Raw genomic sequence first — 21604 nt, 5'->3', positions numbered from 1 at the left:
TCTCCAAGACTGCACCACATGTGGTGCCTTCAGGAGGGGATTTGATGGAACCTCCTGTCAAAATCTTTCTTGGAGGGACTCTAAAGGAGAATCTAGGTACTTCATGTTACACTGCCTCTTCCTTACCTGGCCTGTCCTAGTCCTCAGCAATTTAAACCTATGAGATCCACTTTCCTGTGGAAATAAGGATGATGTGTAGCTACATGCTTCAGCCATGACACTACCTAGGGATGGAACCAATGTAGCCTGCACCTGCTTTTGCAAAGCAGCTGCCTCAAATCTCCTCTGTGTTGATATGCCAACTGAAGAATTCAGGCCTGAGACAACTGATACTGACTGCATCCATGTTGGCATCATAGAATGATCACTGGTGCTGACTACAGGCACATAAATCTCCAGAGGCAAAGTCACCAATGAAAATTTTGGTGTTGAAAGATTGAGCATCAAGGTCGATAACAGTCCCGACAACATATGGGTAAGGATTGGCACAGAGTGCTTGGTGTTAACTCTAGTGGTCCCCTGCACTGACAGCATCGGTGACAAAGTCTTCACCAATGCAAATGACATAAACATCAAATAAATGGTATTTGTCAGCATCAATGTCGTTGGTGCAGGCTGTGATACTGATTTTAACATTACAGGAGCTGAAACAGGGCCCATCGGAGGAGCAGCAGCTTTAGAGGTGGATAGGGTCTCTTCTCTAATTGTCCTATTCAGGGGGGTGTGGCTTAGGTTAACCAATGCTGCAACCGAGCCTTTATGAATGCTGATGTCATCTGTTCTCAATCCAGTTTTGTCAGGTTCCAAAAGGATCTGTAAGAGCAAAGTACAGTTGTGTACACTTACCATAAATGTAGATGTTCGAGTGTATTCACTGTTGCAGTCATTACATTTGGGTAATCCTGCTGGCAGGTTGCCCTCAACCGGCCTGAATTCCAAAGTCTAGGGTCCTGCTTCAGCTGCTGTCACCCCTTCCCTGATGTCAGGTCGTCAGGAGTATAAAAGAAGCAGCCGACGCCATTTTCTTCAATTTTTCTTTCCCCAGATGTCAGGTGCCCCCAAAAAGGGTAGCTAGACTTTATATATATATTCAGAAATACACCAATATAAATTTTACCTTCATCTATAAGCAAATACACCACATAGGTAGTATAAATCAGAGAAGGAAAGATAAGATCCAAAAGAAAAAAGGGGGAAGGCGGGTGGGTAACCTGGACTGCAACAGTGAATACACTCGAACATCTACATTTATGGTAAGTGTACACAACTGTACTATGTTCTTCATGTTTCACTGTTACAGTCATTACATTTGGGTAGAGTCCCAAAGCTATGGTTGGGAGTCTGGAACTAGACAGCAGTAGGAGCGGCTATGAGACCCTGCAGAACTGCAGTGGCAAAGCCTGCCCTGGATTTAGAGTAGAGTGGTAGATGATAATGCTTTGTAAAGGTGTGCACTGAACTCCAAGTAGCCACTTCTAAAATGTCTCTGGTTGGTACTCCCCTGAGAAAGGCTGCTGAGGTGGCTGCAGCTCTGGTGGAATGAGGCCTAATGCCCTTAGGCACTGGTTTGCCATGGTGTAAGTAGCAGAAACAAATGCAGTGGCCTAACCACTTAGAAATAGTCTGCTTTGAGATAGGCTTTCCTTGTGATCCTGCAGCATATGCCACTAGTAATTGCTCTGTCTTCCTGAAAGCTTTGGTTCTGTCCAAGTAGAATCTAAGCTGTCTGTGTATGTCCAAAGTATGCAGAATTCTCTCCCCCTTGTTCTGTGGATTCGGGTAAAAGGTTGGCAGATGGATGGCTTTGTTAAGAGCCACACTGGACACTACTTTAGGCATAAATGTTGGGTTTGTCCTCAGGCAGACCCTGTCTGGATGAAAAATGATGAAAGGTTCCACAGCCATGAGCACCTGTAGCTCTGAAACTCATCTTGCAGAAGTAATTGCTAAGAGCAGAGCTGTTTTCCAAGATAAAAACTTCATATCAGCAGTAGCAGCTGGCTCAAAAGGAGGCAGGGTGAGCTTTTCCAATCTTTAAGGTCCCATGCAGGTATTGGTAGTCTCCTTGGGGGCCTTAAATATTTGGCTCCTCTGAGGTACTGCCTTAATAAAGGGTGAGAAAAAAGTGGTGGCTCTGTATTGTAATGAGCCGAAATGGCAGAGGCATAAATTTTAATTGATGGAAAAGATAGGCCTTTGTCCAGCATCTCAGTTTAGTATTGCAACATCTGAGGAATATTTGGTACCGCTGTATCAGTTCCTTGTGCCTGGTTCCAGGCACAGAATCTCTTCCATTTTCCAGCATAAGACTTTCTAGTACTAGGCCTTCTGACTTCCAGAATGACATCCATCACAGCTTTACTGAGAGGTGTTTTTTGTATGACTACATTATCCGCCATGCTGCCAAGTTTAATGTCCTGAGTTGGCTGTGCATAATCTGATTGTTTTGCTGGGACAGTAGTCGATGTATTTGAGGTAAGGTCCAAGCTGGGTATAGAGATAAGTTTCTTAGTATTGGATACCAGTACTGGCGTGGCCAGTCTGGGGCAATCAGTATCATCTTTGGCTTCTCCTGTCTGACCTTTAGGAGCACCTTGGGGAGGAGAGGCAGTGGAGGAAAGGCATATACTGATAGGTTTTTCCAGCTGAAAGATAGGGCGTCCACTTTACATGCATGCTTGTCTGTGATAAGTTCTTGTGCAGAATCTTTTTAGTTGGTAATTGAGAGGGGAGGCAAATAGATCTATCTCCGGGCATCCCCATTTCCTTGTTATCATGCTGAAGACTTGTGGATCCAGCTTCCACTCATGGGGATCCATGAGCTTTCTGCTTAATTCGTCTGACAGAGTATTTTCCTTTCCTGGCAGGAATTGTGCCTTCAGATGTACTTGGTAAGTCAAAGCTGTGTCCCACAAGGTCATGGCTAGTCTGCAAAGGGGGTAAGAATGTGTGCCCCCCTGCTTGTTTACATACCACATGACTGTGGTGTTGTCTGTCTTTATCAGTAGTTGTCCCGGATGAAGTAGGTCCTTGAAGGCTGTCAGGGCATTTTGAACAGCTAACATCTCTTTTTGACTGATATGTAGATGCATTTGGTTTGAGGATCATGCGCCCTGAATGCATCTTCCTGCCATGTGGGCTCCTCAGGCATAGTCTGATGCATCCATTGTTAGTATCTGCCTGGCTGGAGGTTATGTAAATAGCTGTCTCTTGTTCTGGTGACAAGCCTTTGTCCACCATCGAAACTCCTGTTGCAGGCAGGGAATGAGAGTAATGACTGTTTCCAGGCTGTGGCAACGCTGAGTCCAAACACTGAAACCATTGAAGTTTCCTCATATGCAGTCTTGCATATGAAATTAGTAGGATGCAGGATGCCATGAAGCCCAAAGCCTGGAGAATTTTTCTTGCAGATAACTGGGCCTTTGTTGCCAACATTCTGAAATAGGTAGTAAGTTGCTTTTGTTTGTCTGGCATGAGATAAGCCATCTGGGCAGTTGTATTCAAGCTTGCACCCAGGAATGTTATCTCTTGTGAGGGTACTAGTTTTGATTTCTTTTTGTTGACTGTGTACCCTAGGCATATTAGAAGTCTTTTCACCAACGACAGATGTTGAAGAAGAATGTCCCTGTTCTCTGCTTGAATGAGACAGTCATCCAAGGAAGGATATATCTGTATTCCTCTTTGTCTGCAGAATGCAATTACTGGTGCCAGGCACTTTGTAAAGACCCTGGGCGCAGTAGATAGGCCAAAGGGCAGTGCAGAGAATTGGTAATGCATTGAACCAGCCTTGAATCTTAGGTATCTTCTGCATGATTGCCTGATTGGAATATGCAGGTATGCCTCTTTTAGGTCTAAAGTCACAAGCCAAACATTCTTGCCCAGCATGGGCAGAAGCTGCTGCAAAGTCAACATTTTGCATTTTGGAATATCCCAGAAAGTGTTCAGAACAGATAGGTCCAGTATCGGACTCCAAGCCTTGTCTTTTCTGGGTACCAAAAACAGTCTTGAGTAAAATCCTTGTCCCTGCTCTTGCTCTGGTACTTGTTGAATGGCCCCCATGTCCATGAGGGATGAGACTTGTTTTTGTGCCTCTGCCCATTGATTTTTTGGCAGATCTGGCCAACCGTTTGCCTTTGCCAGAGTATGGAAATGGAACTTGTAGCCTTGTGAAGCTGAAGTCATTTTAATGTAAAGATGTTTAGGTCAGAATATACCCTCAGAAGCCGGTACCTGCTCAGCGGCTCCAGACCCATCTGAGGGATTAGCGTCCGAGGCTCCAATACTTTGAGTATCCAGCGGCATGGCCAACTCCACACTGGAGTCGGTAGTGGCCTGTGACTCTAAAGTAGCGGTCATCAGGGGCTGCGAAAGCGCCTCACTAAGAACCGGCGAACTGGTGGCTGGCTTAGGAGAAGCTTCGTCATCGGTTTTGGGCCTCGGTTGTTTTTATCTATCCATTTCTTTTCATTTTTTTATAAACTCCGGTAGTCGGATGGCTATCCGATGACATTTCAGGATAATTAAACCGGCGTCCAAAAAAGTTTAAAGCAAAATCATACCAATGCTTAATGGTGCGTTGGTTAAATCTAGCACAAAACCGACAACCAGTAACGTTGTGATCAGGGCCTAGGCAAGGAATACAGTAAGAATGAAAATCCTTATGAGGTATGTGCTTTCTACAAGAAATACAATTATTAACTTTTTCTGACATCGGTCTGGAGCAAGAAAAAAGTTTCCCCAACAGGGTACTTAGCTTTATTGTAGACTTTGGATCTGAAACTCAAATACGAAAATCTCAGGAGTCGGCCGACCAGCACTTGCGAACTGCTTCTGCTTCGGGCACTGCACGGCAAGAAAGACTGAAGAAAATGACGTTGGCTGCTTCTTTTATACCCCTGATGACCTGACATCAGGGAAGGGGCGACAGCAGCCGACGCAGGAATTCAGGCCGGCTGAGGGCAACCTGCCAGCAGGATTACCCAAATGTAATGACTGCAACAGTGAAACACGAAGAACATCGGAACATTGTCACTGAGTAACAGGACAAATATCTTGAAAGCTTATGCTCTGTGGAGAGCTCCCAGCCCTTCTCTTTAGAGCCAAGTCTGTAGTCCTTGAAGAGTCCTGCCTAGGAGGAGGAGATGACCTAGCAGGAGTTGTTAGAGAAGAGGTCTTGGACAAGGAGAAGAATGGAAGACATAGGTACCTTAGCTGGTGAAAGTCTCTGCAAGATAGGCAAGTCCAGTTTATCTGCCCTCCTTTTCTCTTTCTTTTTCTCTGGATAAACTAACTTCAGGGGCTGCTTGTCCTTGTCCCAGGCTGTCTCTTTTTTTAATTTCTGGAGCCTCCAATCTCAAAAAGTCCCTTATAACTAACTTGCTTTGTCAGTCCAGTAATATCAAAGAAATATAAAGTTCTTATAAATGGGACAATCCACATCTAAATCTCCTACCTCAAGACACACCATGCAGAAGTTGTGGGCATCTTGTGGAGGAATTGTACATCTACAGTCCTTACTATTTTTAAATCTGGAGGACCATATTTCTTTATCAGTATCTACGTCAATCCTACCCAAATAGCACGCACATTATAGTACACAAAAATGCTGAATGGCTGTTACCCAAAACACTAGGCCACTCACCAAACTTGTACCCAAACTTTCTGACAACAGAAATGACAACTGCCCTCCAAAGACTATTAAAAAAGCCACTACAATAATGGGGAAAAAATGAAGATACAAGAAGGTAAGTCAAAGTTTTTTTTGGCTTTTTTGCTTTGTCAAGGGACAGGGGAGAGAATAAGGAGTACTGAGATTGGGTGAGACCTAAAATACACTGAATCCTAAAGATAGAGCTGTAGGAACAGCAGTACACAATTTGACCAGTAATAATAAAAATTGCACTTATGACACTCAATCAAGCACAGAGATACAGCTGCAATGTCACCAATAAAATCTGGAGCCTTTTTCACCTGAGCAGGTTTTTATGCATAAAAGGGAATCTCATGCTTACAACATATAGTCATTACCAAGGAAAAGGCACCAAGATGACCTGTCTAATGTTTTCCAGTGTCCAGACAATAACCGATTAAATGCAAAAGGAATCAGATTGGTGTGCTTCCATGAGACCAAATTATATTACCTTCTATTTCTTCAAATCATCTTCTTATTTTTAAAACGTCTCCTTTAAGATAGTATTTAGGTCACGTGAGGCTTCTTTTTAACAAGTTGGAAATATGAATATGGGAGTTGCTCTTTAACTAAAGGCTAGTGGATGCATTAAATAAAATAGTGTTCTTTAAAGTTAGACTTTCATGTTTCTCAGTTCATTATGTAGAAATCTGGAGATTCTGAGTAGAGGAATTTGAGCAGTCACGTTTTAATTTGGTAGTTGCATCTTAGGTTTATTTTTTTATAACTCTTATCTACCACAATACTTCCTAAGAAGCTTCGTAAAAAGTAAAGACAAACAGAAACACTAAACATGTTCAGTTGTATGGTCTGCGATCCTGCAGGTATATTTTGAAATAATACACATTTATGTATTATCAGAGACCAGCTGAATCTCAGGAATTAATCTAGGTTAATACCATGTTTTCAGATTATAAACATGCTTTAGTATTCACTCAACAGTACAGACACAAATGAAGGTGATGAAGTAGTCTCAGTATCTCTTGTATGTTTCATTATTAGGTCAGTTACATATACTTCCTAGAATATATCATGGAAGGTGAATATTATAGCATCAACCAGACCATGAGAAAAATAAACAAAACAAGGTGGAAAAGCAATTAGGTAATCTGAACACATGTACGCACAGTTTTCAGACAGAACTTGGTGAACTTTTAGTCTGAACTGCCATCAGGCTAAGCAGACACAATGATCTTTCTGTAGAAAGACGCCAGGTTAGAAGTGTATCATGCTGCCAAGTTATACAATGATTGCTCTGCAGTGGATTACACCAAAGACTCCCAGAGTGGGAATGCCACCTTAAGTCATTCGATCGTCTGGTCTCAGAAGTGAGTAACTTGCTGAACTACAGACAATAATGCATATGCACATTTACTTCTATAGCAGTCTGAACTTGCAGACTGCTTTGAATTTAATAATCTCCTTACACTGGCATGGTCTAGGATATGCATGGAAGCAGCTAATTCAGACTGATTTGGCTCCTATCATAAAATAAAACACACACAAAAAAAAAATCATAATTTAGATATCAGAAATGACTTCCATACTGTGCGTGTAGGTGTACGAGAAGAGAAGCAGTTAATTAGCTCTAGACTACAGAACAGAGTTTCTATTGTCATCTAATTGACAGTGGATAACAAGTGAGAAGCTATTCTTTTTATCCCTGAAGATTTGACTGTTTACTTTTCTGGACAGTGTAGAAGCAAATGGCAGAAGAATGTTACTATCTGCTGTGCAAGTGTCAAATTTCATGCCGAGTTTTCACACGTCTAATTAAAGGTGTTAGGAAAATATTTTTTAGTACATTGATTTAATTAGAAGTGGAAGACATCTAATGTATGTAACTGGAAAAATGGTCCTTTTCAAATAATACAAAATCCTTGACAGAAATTTAAGAGTGCACACACACACACACACACACACACACACACACACACACACACACACACACGCACGTGCACACACACACACACACACACACACACACACACACACACACACACACACACACACACACACACACACACACACAGAGTTACGTGCTACCTGCCTCTGACCTTTTCTCTCAGTGCCATCATCTTCCAGGCATATTAGAAAGAACAGCCAACAAAAACTTTAACTCATAATACCGTGCTTTATAAAAAATTAAATGCATTTTGCATAAGTACTAAGCCTGACATGTAAAACTGTTAGAAAACATCTGACTATGGTAACATCTAACATAAAATTTGATTATTTTTACTCTGAGCAGAAGTATAGCTAGGATGGGGTGAATGGGGACAGCTGTCTCAAGAACAAAGTGCTAGGGAGAACTATTTGGAGATGCTGATCGATCTGTAGTGCAGTACGGTATTAATTTCTGAATGCCGGTACAGAAATGAATTACAATATTGTAGTACTCATGCTTTGGAACACCTCCTTTGCTTCATGTGTGGTACAAGCTATGCAGTCTGGCAACAAGTATAGCAAAAGGGCTGATATAGTTTTAAAACAGAAGAAATAGAAGAACTAGTCTTTTTTTTATTTCACATCTGAAATGCTTGAGAAGTGCACATCAGGAGAATGGACCTGACTACTCAATGGAGGAACTGGAGGAGTGCCAAATCCAGATCATGAAAGGGATTTTGTTGAGTGGCGCCAGTTCAGGGAATGGCACAAAATGATAGATGAGCCAGTAGTGGCTGAGTATTTTATTCAAACTGGTAGCCACTCCTGTCCTGTTATTAATACTGACAGGTTGTAAAAAGATACATTCCTGGTTGCACATGACCATCCAGTGGAAGAATAATGTGATTCCCAAGATGAGGTTTCAAGACTTAAAGCTAATGAAACATACGGGCAGCCAGAGTGGAAGGAATTGTCATAAATGTCAGCAAAAATCACACCACCATACGTGAGCATAATTTTCAGTGCAAATCGCTACATTAAGTAGTCAAAAAACAGTACGCAGACACTTTGTCTGGTAATAGATAAAGTTGTGATTTTAATAAAAAAATCACCTACAGCTTTTAGGAAGGCATCAAACTGCAGCTAACAGTTCAATGCTAATTGTATTTTGTCTGTTCAGCTGCTGAGTTGTATCCTGTCTGTTTTACTTTTTTGTCTTACTAGCTGGAATTTTGCAGTTATAATGTGTTATTATCAGTTTTTACTATTATGTATTAAATTCTAGTATTTCTGTGAATATATGTGGAGCTTTTCTCCCCGGGCCTCCACTGTAAATGGACCTAGTCCAGACGGACTGTCACGGTTAACAAATGTAAAATAAAATAAATAAAACCACACATGGAATAAGAATGTTAATAAACTCCGTAGCTTCATATGTCTGTGGAGCTTGTGAATAATCTATATCTGTAATGAGACACAGATGTCAGTCCCTAAAGTAATCTTAGAAAATCAGACTTCACAAGTTAAATAGGTCATGTTTCTCTTTTATTTTATTATTTTTTTTTTTGTAACTGTATGGTTCATTGGCACAAAATATGATTGCTTTTATTGCAGCTATCAACATTTTCCTTGATACCTGCTAAGTAATATTCACATGGGTAAACATACTAGGAGGGCTTTTACTTTGATTTCCCTCTTAGCGTATACACTGAGAATCTTACAACCTTTCCCAAAGTGGCATTGTTAAGTGCAAGACTGTATTTCAAAACATTTTACAGCACAGATTACTAGACAGCATGCATTCATTGGTAATCTAGAGGGGTAGCTTTTCTGCTTATGACTACTTGATATACACTTTTAACTGTTGGTACTGAGGCCAGATACTAAACTAAAAAAAAGATTAATATTGTCTATGGCCTCATATGAAAGTAATTTTTTTATTGTAAACACTGTTTATAATATGCAGCTTCAGAACAAGAGTAGCTAATGAACAAACCATGCTAAAAATGAAGAAATATGGTATCTGGCTAACTTCATTATAGACAAGAAAGAGGTAATCAAGACTTTCAAGCAAATTATTATGACTGGGCTGTGAAATATTGGAACAGTATGTTTTCCATAAAACCTTTATCTTCTTGTCACCGCACATAGAGCCACAGCTCTCAAACAACTGAGCAGACAAATGTCTGCTTCGGTCACTGTGCTCCAGATCCTTCAAAAATATAAATTGTCATAGAGCTGGGTAATAAAGGGATGCACATCTTTTTCAGGGAATTCTATTTATACTCAAAGACCAGACTACAAAAACACAGTGACTCTTAGCAGATAACAGTAATTTGCCTTATGCAGCTTAATGGATTGGCTGCACTTCCTTTTTAGACACTTGCCTGCTTCCTCCTGTAACCTCATTTGAATGGCTTTGTTTCTATTCAGTATGATATCGTAAACAAGTCAGAAATTAAAAAAAATATATCATATATATATATATATATATATATATATATATATATATATATATGGGTCTATCTGAAAACGTCAAAAGTTCCAAATGCCGACAAGAGAACACCGACACCAGAAGATCGACAACGGAGAAGACCAACAGTTGAGAATCCCAATGCTGAGAACACCGACATGTTAAGGTAAGTGTGGATAGGGACGGACGTTAGGGTCAGGGTGTGGGTAAGGTAAGTGTGTGATAGTGACGGACGTTAGGGTAGGGTGTGAGTCAGGTAAGTGTGCAATAGTGACGGACTTTAGGTTTAGGGGCGGGTTACATGAGTTAGGGTTAGGGTGCGGGTAAGGTAAGTTGTGATAGTGACATACTTGAGGGTTAGGGGTGGATTAAGTGAGTTAGGGTTAGGGTGCGGGTATGGTAAGTGTGCGATAGTGATGGACCTTAGGGTTAGGGTTTGGGTTAAGGTTAGTGCATAGATAGTTGTGTATGTAAGGTTTAGTGTAGGTTTGCAAGGTTTTTGGTGTGCTTGTGTTGTGTGTGTGTTTTTCGGGAAAGGTATTTGTTTTGTTGATTGTTGGGATTGTGGTTTGTCGGGTATGTGAAGTTTCGTGTTTTTGAACTTTCTTTTTTTTTGGTTTTGTCGTGTCAGTTATTTCGTTGTTGGTGTTTTGGCGTGTCGGTGTTAACAGGTAGACCCATATATATACATACACATTATCTTACACTAAATTATCTTGCATAACAGAAGCGGGAGAACAGTCTCAGTGAATAAGAAAATTAATCTGTCCACATATAGCTTGTCCCACCCCACAAATGTATCTTTAAAGAAGCCAAATCATAAAACAGAGGAATAACGAGAATCTCCCAGCCACATTAAACAAACTAATTTTTAGAAAAAGCATCAGGGGCAAATGAGATACAGGATGATTGTCTAGAATGAGGAAAATGTAACTAAAAACCCACGCTATAAAAACAAGGGTGACTAGTGTGTAATAAGAGTTATATAATAACTGCTCATTACTAGTCAAAAATGAGCACTTTGATTGAATAGCCGAACCAGCTTGTCTGATATAAATCAAGCATATACCAATAGAAAAAAGTCCAAAGACTGAAGTACCACTGAGTGGCCAGACTCTTCTTCTATTGGCATATGGTATGGAGGACATACCAAAATATACGAAAAATCAGGTACATTCTGCACAACTAAAACAGAAACATACCTGATTTTCCTCATATTTTTCTGCTATCCAGTAAATGTTTTTTCAGGCACTAAAAAAAATATAGTAAAGGAGATTCTATTTTCTCCTTCGCTTCTCCTGCAATGATCCACTGTACAAGCATGTGAACATAAGTCCCATATGCATCTACAGTGAATCAATATAGAGAAGACAAAGTGGAAGAAAACAGAAGTGCCCTTATACAATAACACTATTTAAGAAAGATAAGCAATTTCCTTCTTAAATAATGTATTGTACAAAAGCAATAATCCACTTTTGTTTCTGAGTATATCAGGATTTAGCCACAGTTAGCTTTGTTTTATCACCCGGACTCGTGGATTATTGCTTAAATACAGGATAATTAGCTTTCTAACAAATATTAGTAAGATAAAGGAAAAGCTTGTGGAGAGACTGCAGTAAAAGTTAATGTCAGATGCAAGCAGCATCCAATAATATGCATACTCTTCAGGCAGATACATTGGCACTTTAAAGTTGTAATTCTGTCATAATATTATAGCAATAGCTAATAAGAATTTGTAGGTAGTCATTGTGTACAACATAGATGTCTAAGTCACTAGTCTAACATGTATCGTCTGTGTGACAGGACTTCATCCCTCTAAACCAACAGGGCTGACACTTTTCAAAACTATTTTAAAATCCTCTGCATTTCTTGTCTATTACTATAAGTGCAATACAAAATGTCACAGCTGCCACTTGAAACCCTGCATCACTGCTCTGGTCACTGAAATTCAATCTTTTTTTTTCCTTTTGCTATTTTTGCCTCCCCACAGCTGACCATTCCATTAGCTGCTTCCAGTGCTTCTATGTGATTGTCAGATCTACAAAACCCTCCCAACCTCCAACACACATACTCTGAGTACATTTGGGGCTGTTGAGGAGATACACACACATAATGCAATTATGTGAGTGGATACACAAATGTTTCAATATAAATAACAACAATGAATAACTCTTTATAAAGTAAAAAGTTTTTTAAAATAAAAAAAAAATGCAAGGAAAAATCGCAACGGTTGTCCTCCAAGTGAAATAGTACTCTTCTGGGTAAGTATTATATGGAAACAGTGGATCTTCCACTGGTGGGAAGGCACACAGCCCCTCTGGATGGTCCATAATTTTCCTATAAATCCTTTATTTTGAGGTATTATATCCTACTCAGTAAGGGCAACAGGTATACATCTTGATTGAACTGTTGCAAGCTGGAACAAGCAAGACTACCTGGTGAAATTAAAGAATGATAATCTGATTTGGGAATCTTCAAAAACATAAATATTATGGCAATAAACACTTTCCTTAATGTTGTAGTGAGGCACAGAGACCACATCCTTGTCTGTAATCACACTGTTGATCTGATTTAATATTTCATGCATCTATAGCCGGATTACAAATATTTTTTAACTATTTTGTAACATCACCCCCTCAGGCATCTACCTATGTCAATTATTAAGGCATCTTCTGCTCCCGACTATATCTTCCTTTCAAATGTGTTGCTTCTTGGACTTTCTTAATTAACCTAATGTGCTATCATGTTTACTAAGTGTTTTAATTATGCCCCATTCTCTCTCAGTCTTTCCTTTCTTGCAAGTGCATATACTGAGATTTGCCTGCTGCAATGCAGACTGTCTCTGTATGATTTCCAGTTTGCCAACATCCTTGCAGAAAAGAAACTTTCAAAAATGTATATAGAGCAAGGCAAGTATGATCTCAATAACTGTCTACACAGAGGAAAAAGAACTCATTTACTACAAGCAATGTTCTAGGCATTTCAGAATCTACCAATTTTCATTCTTGCCGTTTCATATTGATTGACCATTTTTAAGTGATCAAATGCAACCAGGCATTGATCCCTTTCTAGTGTCAGTGCAAAAGCATTTCACCTTCCAATTTTTAGTCTTGTTTTGTTTCCTAGGTTCATTATTTTACAGTTTTTGAGCTAAATCTCAACTGCCATTTATCTGACCTCTTTAAATGTGCAAAAAATCCTTTCATCACATTGATGACACAGGATGATGAAAATAATAAAATAAAATAATAAAATGCTTCAAGAGTCTATGCCAGCTTTCCATTTTTTTTGCCAGTTTCACCCTAGCTGTTATACTATTATATGTGCATTTGGACATGAAGGCATGCAAACAGCACTCTGCAGCTGCTACCTTCCTAACACTTAAATTGTTGGTACTGACTCAGGATTTATATACTTGCTGCCTTGGCCTAAGTTGATTAGTTCCCTTGATAAAGAACAAGACAAGAGAAACAAAATGTTTTATGTAATTTTACTCTCCTTTCTTACCCTATCCCTTTTAATCAGTCATAACCAGAATTTACACTTGTATCTGGAATGCTAACACACTGAAGCGGTAATGTGTATGACAACTCAGTACATTATAATGCATGCATACTCTTCTTGGCAAAACACTATACCGAGTAAAAATTAAGTCATTCTGCATTTACAATAAAGCTATCAGTAGCAATGAGAGACAGCTGTGACTGGCTCCATTTATTATGGTCATGTGCTACAAACAGGATAAGAAAACAAAAAGCAGACAAGTACTTTGATGGTAAAGACATACCCCAAAGTTTGATGCAGCAAAACGGTCAGAGGCAGATACGTTAGTGGATGCTGTGGTATGTGCATAGTACGCATTGATATTGGCTAACAAGGTGCTCATCACAGCCGGAACTCCTGGGCACATATACTTGGAGGACAAACAGGCAAAATGTCTGAAAAGAGAGAAGAGAAATTACTGCACTTAGGATATACTACTTTCATTTTCAGGTTAGGTGGAATCACCGAATATAGGCCACGTACGAGAATATTCAAGACAGAAGATAGTGTGGCTTTATGTAAGTGTCCATCTTGCTGCATTACGCTGTCCTGTTTCTTACACACAGCATGCACCTGTAAATACTAGATACATAAATTCATATTTCATGTTTTGCTAGTATGTTTCCCAGTTTCCATGTTTCCTTTCCCATCTCCTTGACCTCTAAAGTGAAACAAGAAAATATGCCTCAGAATGGCGCCTTTTCTAGTTAGCACCTTTCAAAACTAAAAAGATATACAATAAAAAATAAAGAAAATTATAATGCCATGTACTTATTCTGTGACTACCAACACTCTACATAATGCCAGAGTACAAAATTTCAATGATATTCAACTAAATCAAAAAATAATTCACTTTGGTAACCTTTGTGTAGGAGTTTGCCCTTGAGATGGGACAGTAAGTTCATTATGTTCTTTGACAGGACCAATGTTGGTGTGCTGTTAAAAGTTGGAGAGGTCATTTAAGAAAATCTGCAACAAGGTACAGAACAAGCAAATAACAGATGGGATTGAATGCTGTTATGAGAAAAGTAATAGGACTGCAGCAATTTAATACAATCAATAGTGGGAGAATGAAAGTAAACAAAGATTTTCAATGTATGGAAGAGATGGAAAATAGGATGGAGCAGGAGTAAGTGGGCAACATCTTAAGGACCGCCTGCAAAAAATATGGCTGTAGTAATAAATTATAGCTCTTCTTTCATCAAAATGTTTACATTTTCATGTGCAGTAGTATTTGAATACTAGAAGATCCAAACAAAATTCCAGTTACATAGTTTTGTATGTTGTTCTACACACCATGTAGAGATAACTGCAAAACAAAAAAATCAGACTAAATTGTTTCAGTATTAAAAAAATTGCAACCACTAGAAAACATTATATACCAAGACATAATGAGGCACACATGCTCAGTGTTAATCTGAAATGGCTAATGAGGCTAATACAAATATGTTATTTCTTGAACTGCACCACTCACAGTAACATAGCAGGTACACTGTGTTTTGTCTACTTTGCACATCCTGGCAATACTGAAAGCACAGACACACACACACACACACACACACACACACACACACACACACACACACACACACACACACACACACACACACACACACAAAACACACTCAGTATTAGCTGTGTGTGTGAATGTATGACATTTGTGTGTCCATTGCATCTACCCACCCTGCACACACATCCAAATGATCTGGAAGTTTTTTGAAGTTGTGTGCAAAGTGAGCACATGATGTGACACACACACACACACACACACACACACACACACACACACACACACACACACACACACACACACACACACACACACACACACCACACACAGTATTAGCTGTGTGTGTGAATGCATGACATTTGTGTGTCCACTACAAGCTAACATATGTCAGGGGACTTCATCTACCCACCCTGCACACACATCCAAATGATCTGGAGGTTTTTTGAAGGTGTGTGCAAAGTGGGCACATGATGTGAGTCCTATACCACTGAAAGAATATGTCCAGGTACCTGTTCACGCATTCCTACCACAGATGAATCTTTACCATGCTCTGCAGAATACTGGTATCCAGGAGTTAGTTAGTATCCAGTGTCCTTCTGTAGGTATCACTGCATTGATTTCACATGATCTCTACCTTTAGCATACATGTTTTATGCACTTGTCTGCCTATGAGTGCCCAGTTCTGATGTCCACAAAATAGAATTCAACTTCTAAATTGTTACTGCACCAGTCGCCATGGTATAGTATATGTAGTGAGCAAACATCTTACACGTGCTGTGCGCCTTTCACTCCTATAATCCTTTTCCATGGTGTGCATGGTGTCGCAAATGTACTGAGCACACAGCTTGCTATTATATTACTTTGTGTCTAGACATTTGTTTTATGTTGCCTCTGCAGCTCCTGACATCCTAAGCATATCTAAACAATCCTACCTTGGTTTGTGATTTACTGTGGAGTTGACTGGTAAGAGAAGTTTTATTTGAATTTATATTGTATTTATCACTGTTTTTAACTGTTTGTGGGTAAGAAGGGATAGCTTGTTAACAAGATTTACTTCAATTCATATTTTGTTGTTTTACCTTTAATTTCATTGTTGGTTGTAAGAAATGGAGAGGTTTTAGATCTTTACTGTTAAAAAGAAGTGTAACTACGAGTGACAGTGAATAAAGGAATTACAACTTTTGTCTAGCTTGCAGAACTTGTATGGTCAGCACAAATTTACTGTACTTAATTTATTATTTAGTAGTTTATTGCTGGTGTGATTTTTTTGTCATAGAAGTTGATTTAAGTTCTCTTTGAATTCTGTGGTTACTGTTTTTGATTATTATTTTCTTTTTACAATATTTTATTCGTTTGAAGCTGAATATGGATTCCTTAAATGAGTATGCAATTAACAATTTGCTAATGCACACATATCTTGTACAGTATGATAAATGCTATACATATTTAAAGGTAGCAGTTGATAACACTGGTGATCAGTGTTCCTCATGTCAAAAGTTGGATGATTTGCTTATCGTTAGAAGTAAATCTAGACTTAATGATGACGATTGCACTTGTGCAATTGGTATGGCTTGGAGAACTGTTGTTTCACATATTAATGACTGGACTGAATAAATAAATAATTTTAGGCATAGAACAAATACAACACATTTAGGAAATGATTCATGTATTGTCTGCAAAGATCATTCAACCCCTACGAAACAAGACAATGCCCTTGACAACTTTAGAATTCTGGATGCAAGTATTCAGGTATCTGAGGATCCAGTTTGTTTAGAAGAAAACAAAGAAAGAAAGAAAGGAAGAAGTTTGCAACAAATAACAAGGAAGAAAAAGAAACTGATTAGTGACTGTAAAGGAAAGAGAATGCGTAGTAAAAAGGACACTGTTTTGTTATGTAACACACAGGTTACCAGGAATGATGGTATTTTTCTATCAGAAAACTTTCAGTTTACAGAAAAAGGCATCATTTTTTCCAACAGAGAAGGTAAAAAAAAGAGGCAAGGGGCAGGTGAAAATCAAGAAATCAAAATGGAATGTGGAAGGACTGAAGAACATTACTGTAAGAAAAAAGAAGAGAAAGACAGATGTTGACTGCATGGCTCAAACTGTGGATTTACAATACCAGCTGAATGTGAATTTAATACAAATGAAAATAGTGAGATTAATAAGACTAATGGTGATTCTTCATAACAATTGATAAAGCAGATATTACTGCATTAGAAATTGAAGATTCTTCAGAGCTGGCCAACAAAGATATTCTTGTAATTGGAGATTCAATTATTAGAGGAACCAATACTTATATTTGCAGAGAAGATAATGAACAACGAATAGAGATATGCTTGCCAGGAGCAAAAACAGATGTGAGACAAGCCTTGGAACACCTTAATGTAAGGAAGTACGGATCTGTTTTCATTCATGTTAGTGCAAATTATGTCATCCGCAATGATTCTCCGGCTGTTAATAGGGAATGACAGCCCTCTTAGATATTATAGCTTGTACTGGTGTTAGGACGTATTTTCACAAATCGCCTATAGAAAGGATAGTCAGGTTGCTGTGAATGAAAAGATTTTTTGGGTAAATATCTACATGGAAAAAATGTCCTGTTTTAAAAAATGTAAATGTGTAGAGCATCCAAGCCTAGTTTTGGGCAAATGTGTTCAGACAGGATGGTGTGCATTTGTCGCGATCAAGGAAGAGAATTTTTCCAGCAGATATTTTACAATATTTGACAAACACTAGGCAGGATTTTTGCCAGATTGAAAATTTAACAGTTCACAGATAACAACATCTGATGCATCTCTGATTTTAATTGGAAAATTTGCTACGTTCCCACAAGACTTATGTTGTTATTGTTTGTGAAACATGGTTAAAGAACAGTGTCTGGAAACTAGTTCTGTCAGGGTATGAAAGTTTTTACTGTAACAGGCATTCTAACAAAAAAATCAGGTGGCGGTATTATGATAGGGATTAAAGATAATTATGAGAGCTGTGATTATTACATGTTCAATGATAAGACCAATACTATAGACTGTGTAAGCTAGACAATAAAGACAACCCTGGAACATATAACAACTGTTGGAGTGTATAGACCATCAAAGTTAAGTGCATATGACATAGAGGAATTCATACATTTCTTGCATGAAACATAGGAGGGAAGAATAATATTAGCTGGGGACTTAAATTTACCAGAAACAGACTGGAATAATATTGATTCAACAACATTGGGAATAATAATATTAGCTGGGGACTTAAACTTACCAGAAACAGACTGGAATAATATTGATTCAACAACATTAGTAAGGAAACTGTTCACAACGTATATTCAAGAACAACAATTGTTTCAGATTGTAAAAAAAACTACCAGGGGACAGAACATACTTGACATCGTTTGTATTCCTCAAGAAATTACTCTTACTTCAAGTCAAGTTTTATCACCACTGATGTGCAGTGATCATGGGGTTATAAAGGTTAATTTGTTGCTAGATATTTCTGCCACACTGAAATCTAAACCAATGAACAGAAGGTTAATTACAGATTACATGGAAGCAAAGCAGTTACTATGTAAAACTAACTGGAGTGAGGTGTTCAGTGAAAAAACTGCAGATTAAATGTGGAATGTTTTGAAAGAGAAATTGTTTGAGTGCAAAATATCAAAAAAATGTTTAACATTAGGATCTACAGTAGGCATACAACATCATAAGAACAAGATATCTGATTAAGGTGAGAGACAAAAAATATAAAAAATGGAAGAGGTTGAACTACAACTTCGAAAACTGAAATAAACAAGCTGGACAAAGAGATTAAGTATAGTGTGAAGCAAGAGCAAGAAAAAATTGAAGAAATTTTATATAAAGATATTGAGCATAATAGGAAACCTTTTTATACACAGAAATTGATAAACTGTGCAGATTCTGAAATGTATTTTCGATACAACAAATTATAGATATATTTACAAAATCTTACGCAAAACAGTTTGGCTCCACAAAAAGGGGTGATAAGTTATCCTAGTGATATCCAGGCAACCCCAGACACTGGAATCAAATTAGATTATATTGAAAAAGAACTGTATAAACTGGATCCATACAAAGCACAGGGAGGAGACGGAATTAGTAACAATGACCTGACACTTCAGCAAAAACTTATGGTACCATTATATCTATTATTCACAAGGTCATATAAATATGGGGAGAGTCCTCAAGATTGGAGACATGTGCTTATTAGACCTGTTTTAAAGGGAAAGGTTAGTAGGCCAAACGCAGAGTCATATAGACCCTTAAGTATACTTTTATGTTGTGGTAAAATAATGGAGAAGGTAATATTAGATAAGTTATTGTCCGAAATGGATAGGTTGGGACTTGAAACCATATATCAGCATGCATATTTTGAAAACAGATATATTACCACCTGTAACATGATGTTCTATAACAATATAATAACAGCTATGAATGGAAACTTGTGCTGTGATGTAATTTATATAGATTTCACTACAGCATTTGACAGGGTCATACACAAAACACTGGTCAATAAATTAGTATAACTAGGTATTGATGTACTCTTGATAATATGGATACCTGGATGGCTTACAAATATTGTAGGACATGGCAAGTATCATACAGCAACTGGACAGGTGAAATCCTTGGTTACAGTCAGGGTTTTCCACAGGGCTCTGTCCTAGGCCCTTTCTTGTTTTGATTGTATTTTTCAGACCTAACATTTTCATCTGAGGTGTTCTACTGTCTATATGCAGATGACCTGAAATTGGGTAAACTGATTACATGTGTTACAGATAAGGCATGGCTGCAGAATAAGTTGACTAACTTGATCATTTGGGCACAGGAAAATAATATGCTGATAAATACATCAAAAACTAAGCATATGAGATTTGGGAGACATAAATTAAAAGGTGAATATTTAATACAGCACACAGTGATTGAAACTGTAGACTCATTTAAGGGTCTGGGTAAATGGGCAGATTCAGCTATAAAGTTTTCTAATCATATCAACCAATTGGTTAATGATTGTTATAGAACTATAGGCTGTATAAAAAGATTTATAAAAGCTAGGAAATCAAAAATGATGAAGGCATTGTTTGTTAGTTATATTAGACCTAAACTTAAGTATGGAATAACAATATGGAAACCCTACAAGAAAACAAGCATGAATAAATTGGAAAGAGTACAGTGGAAATATACAAAAGGCATCCACAGATGTGAAAATTTAAGTTATTACAAAAGACTAAAATATCTGACCTTGTACAGTGTCTCTTACATGGTTCCCATTCAGAAGCCTGAAACATCATAAGCCTGAAAATCAAAATCCTGAAACCAAAAGCCTGAAAATTCAGAATCCTGAAAACTCAAAATCCTGAAAGCCCAAAATCCTGAAACTCAAAATCCTGAAAACACAAATAATGCTAATATGTCACTATAAAGACACTAATATCTACCAACTGACCCTGACCCTAACCCTAACCCTAAGGTCCGTCACTATCGCACACTCACCTGACCGCCTAACCCTAACTCACTTAAACCGCCCTAACCCCAATATTTGTCACTATTGCATACATGCCTAACCTGCTCTAACCCTAACTCACTTAAACCGCCCCTAACCCTAAAATAAAACCAACCGCACACTTACCTGACCCCAACGCATGACCTAACACCACAGGGCTAACAATAGCAAAGCCACAATGACATCAGTATGTCTATTTTGTGTTTTCAGGATTTTGAGTTTCAGGATTTTGGTCTTTCAAGATTTTGGGCTTTCAGGATTTTGAGTTTTCAGGATTCTGAATTTTCAGGCTTTTGGTTTCAGGATTTTGATTTTCAGGCTTATGATGTTTCAGGCTTCTGAATGGGAACCCTCTTACATATATCTAAGAGGAGATCTTGTTCAAGTATATAGGGCATTTAGAAACACTACCTCTGGGAATGTTTGGGGGTTATCAAAAAGTACTAGAGAATCATCAAACAAAATATGTAGAAGATTCTGTGGAAATGAGAAGTGTGCTTCTCTGACAGAGTAGCTGATGCATGGGACAGACTACCAAATTACATTAAAGCAAGTACTATTTTAGATATTTTAAGAACAGCCTGGACATTTATTATAGGAACAAATGTTTTGGTATATTGGCAAGCTAGAAGGGCGTTAATGCCCGTGCTTGAAACATTTGTATGTATGTGTGTATGTATGCATTAACTTACTGCCCATAGCAAGCCCACCATTTGGTAGCTCAGTATACAATAGACAAAACTGAATCATTGTCTGAGCAGGTTCTCAGTCACCAGTCTGTTCTGGTACAACAAAGTTTTTAAGGTATACAAACATCCTTTTATTAGTGCTGAATGTAACCAACATCTCAGCTCATCACGGACCAAGAATGCAGTGAGCTGAGACATTATTTCCATTTAAAATTAATAAAGTGAAGAAATGCTTTTTAACATCTTCAAGAGTGTGTTGTATATGGATGTTCAGATGTGTGGCTGAATTTGTTCTGAAAACT

The 21604-nt window shown here is 38.3% G+C and overlaps 1 protein-coding gene across 1 annotated transcript in view; it reads right to left on the bottom strand.

Annotated features, from left to right (window-relative positions):
* Positions 1-21604, bottom strand: part of UNC13A (unc-13 homolog A) — a 5702976-nt gene that overhangs the window by 1482417 nt on the left and 4198955 nt on the right. Inside the window, exon 22 of the mRNA XM_044054109.1 lies at positions 13837-13987. Within this exon, the coding sequence (XP_043910044.1) occupies positions 13837-13987 (151 nt within the window). The remainder of the gene's footprint in view (positions 1-13836; positions 13988-21604) is intronic.

Source organism: Protopterus annectens, chromosome 13.part0, assembly GCF_019279795.1.
Source record: "Protopterus annectens isolate FY-2018-M chromosome 13.part0, PAN1.0, whole genome shotgun sequence".
In the NCBI taxonomy this organism is placed as follows: Eukaryota; Metazoa; Chordata; order Ceratodontiformes; family Protopteridae; genus Protopterus; species Protopterus annectens.
Note: the sequence above shows the minus strand (reverse complement) of the source record. Positions and strands in the feature narration are given on the sequence as shown.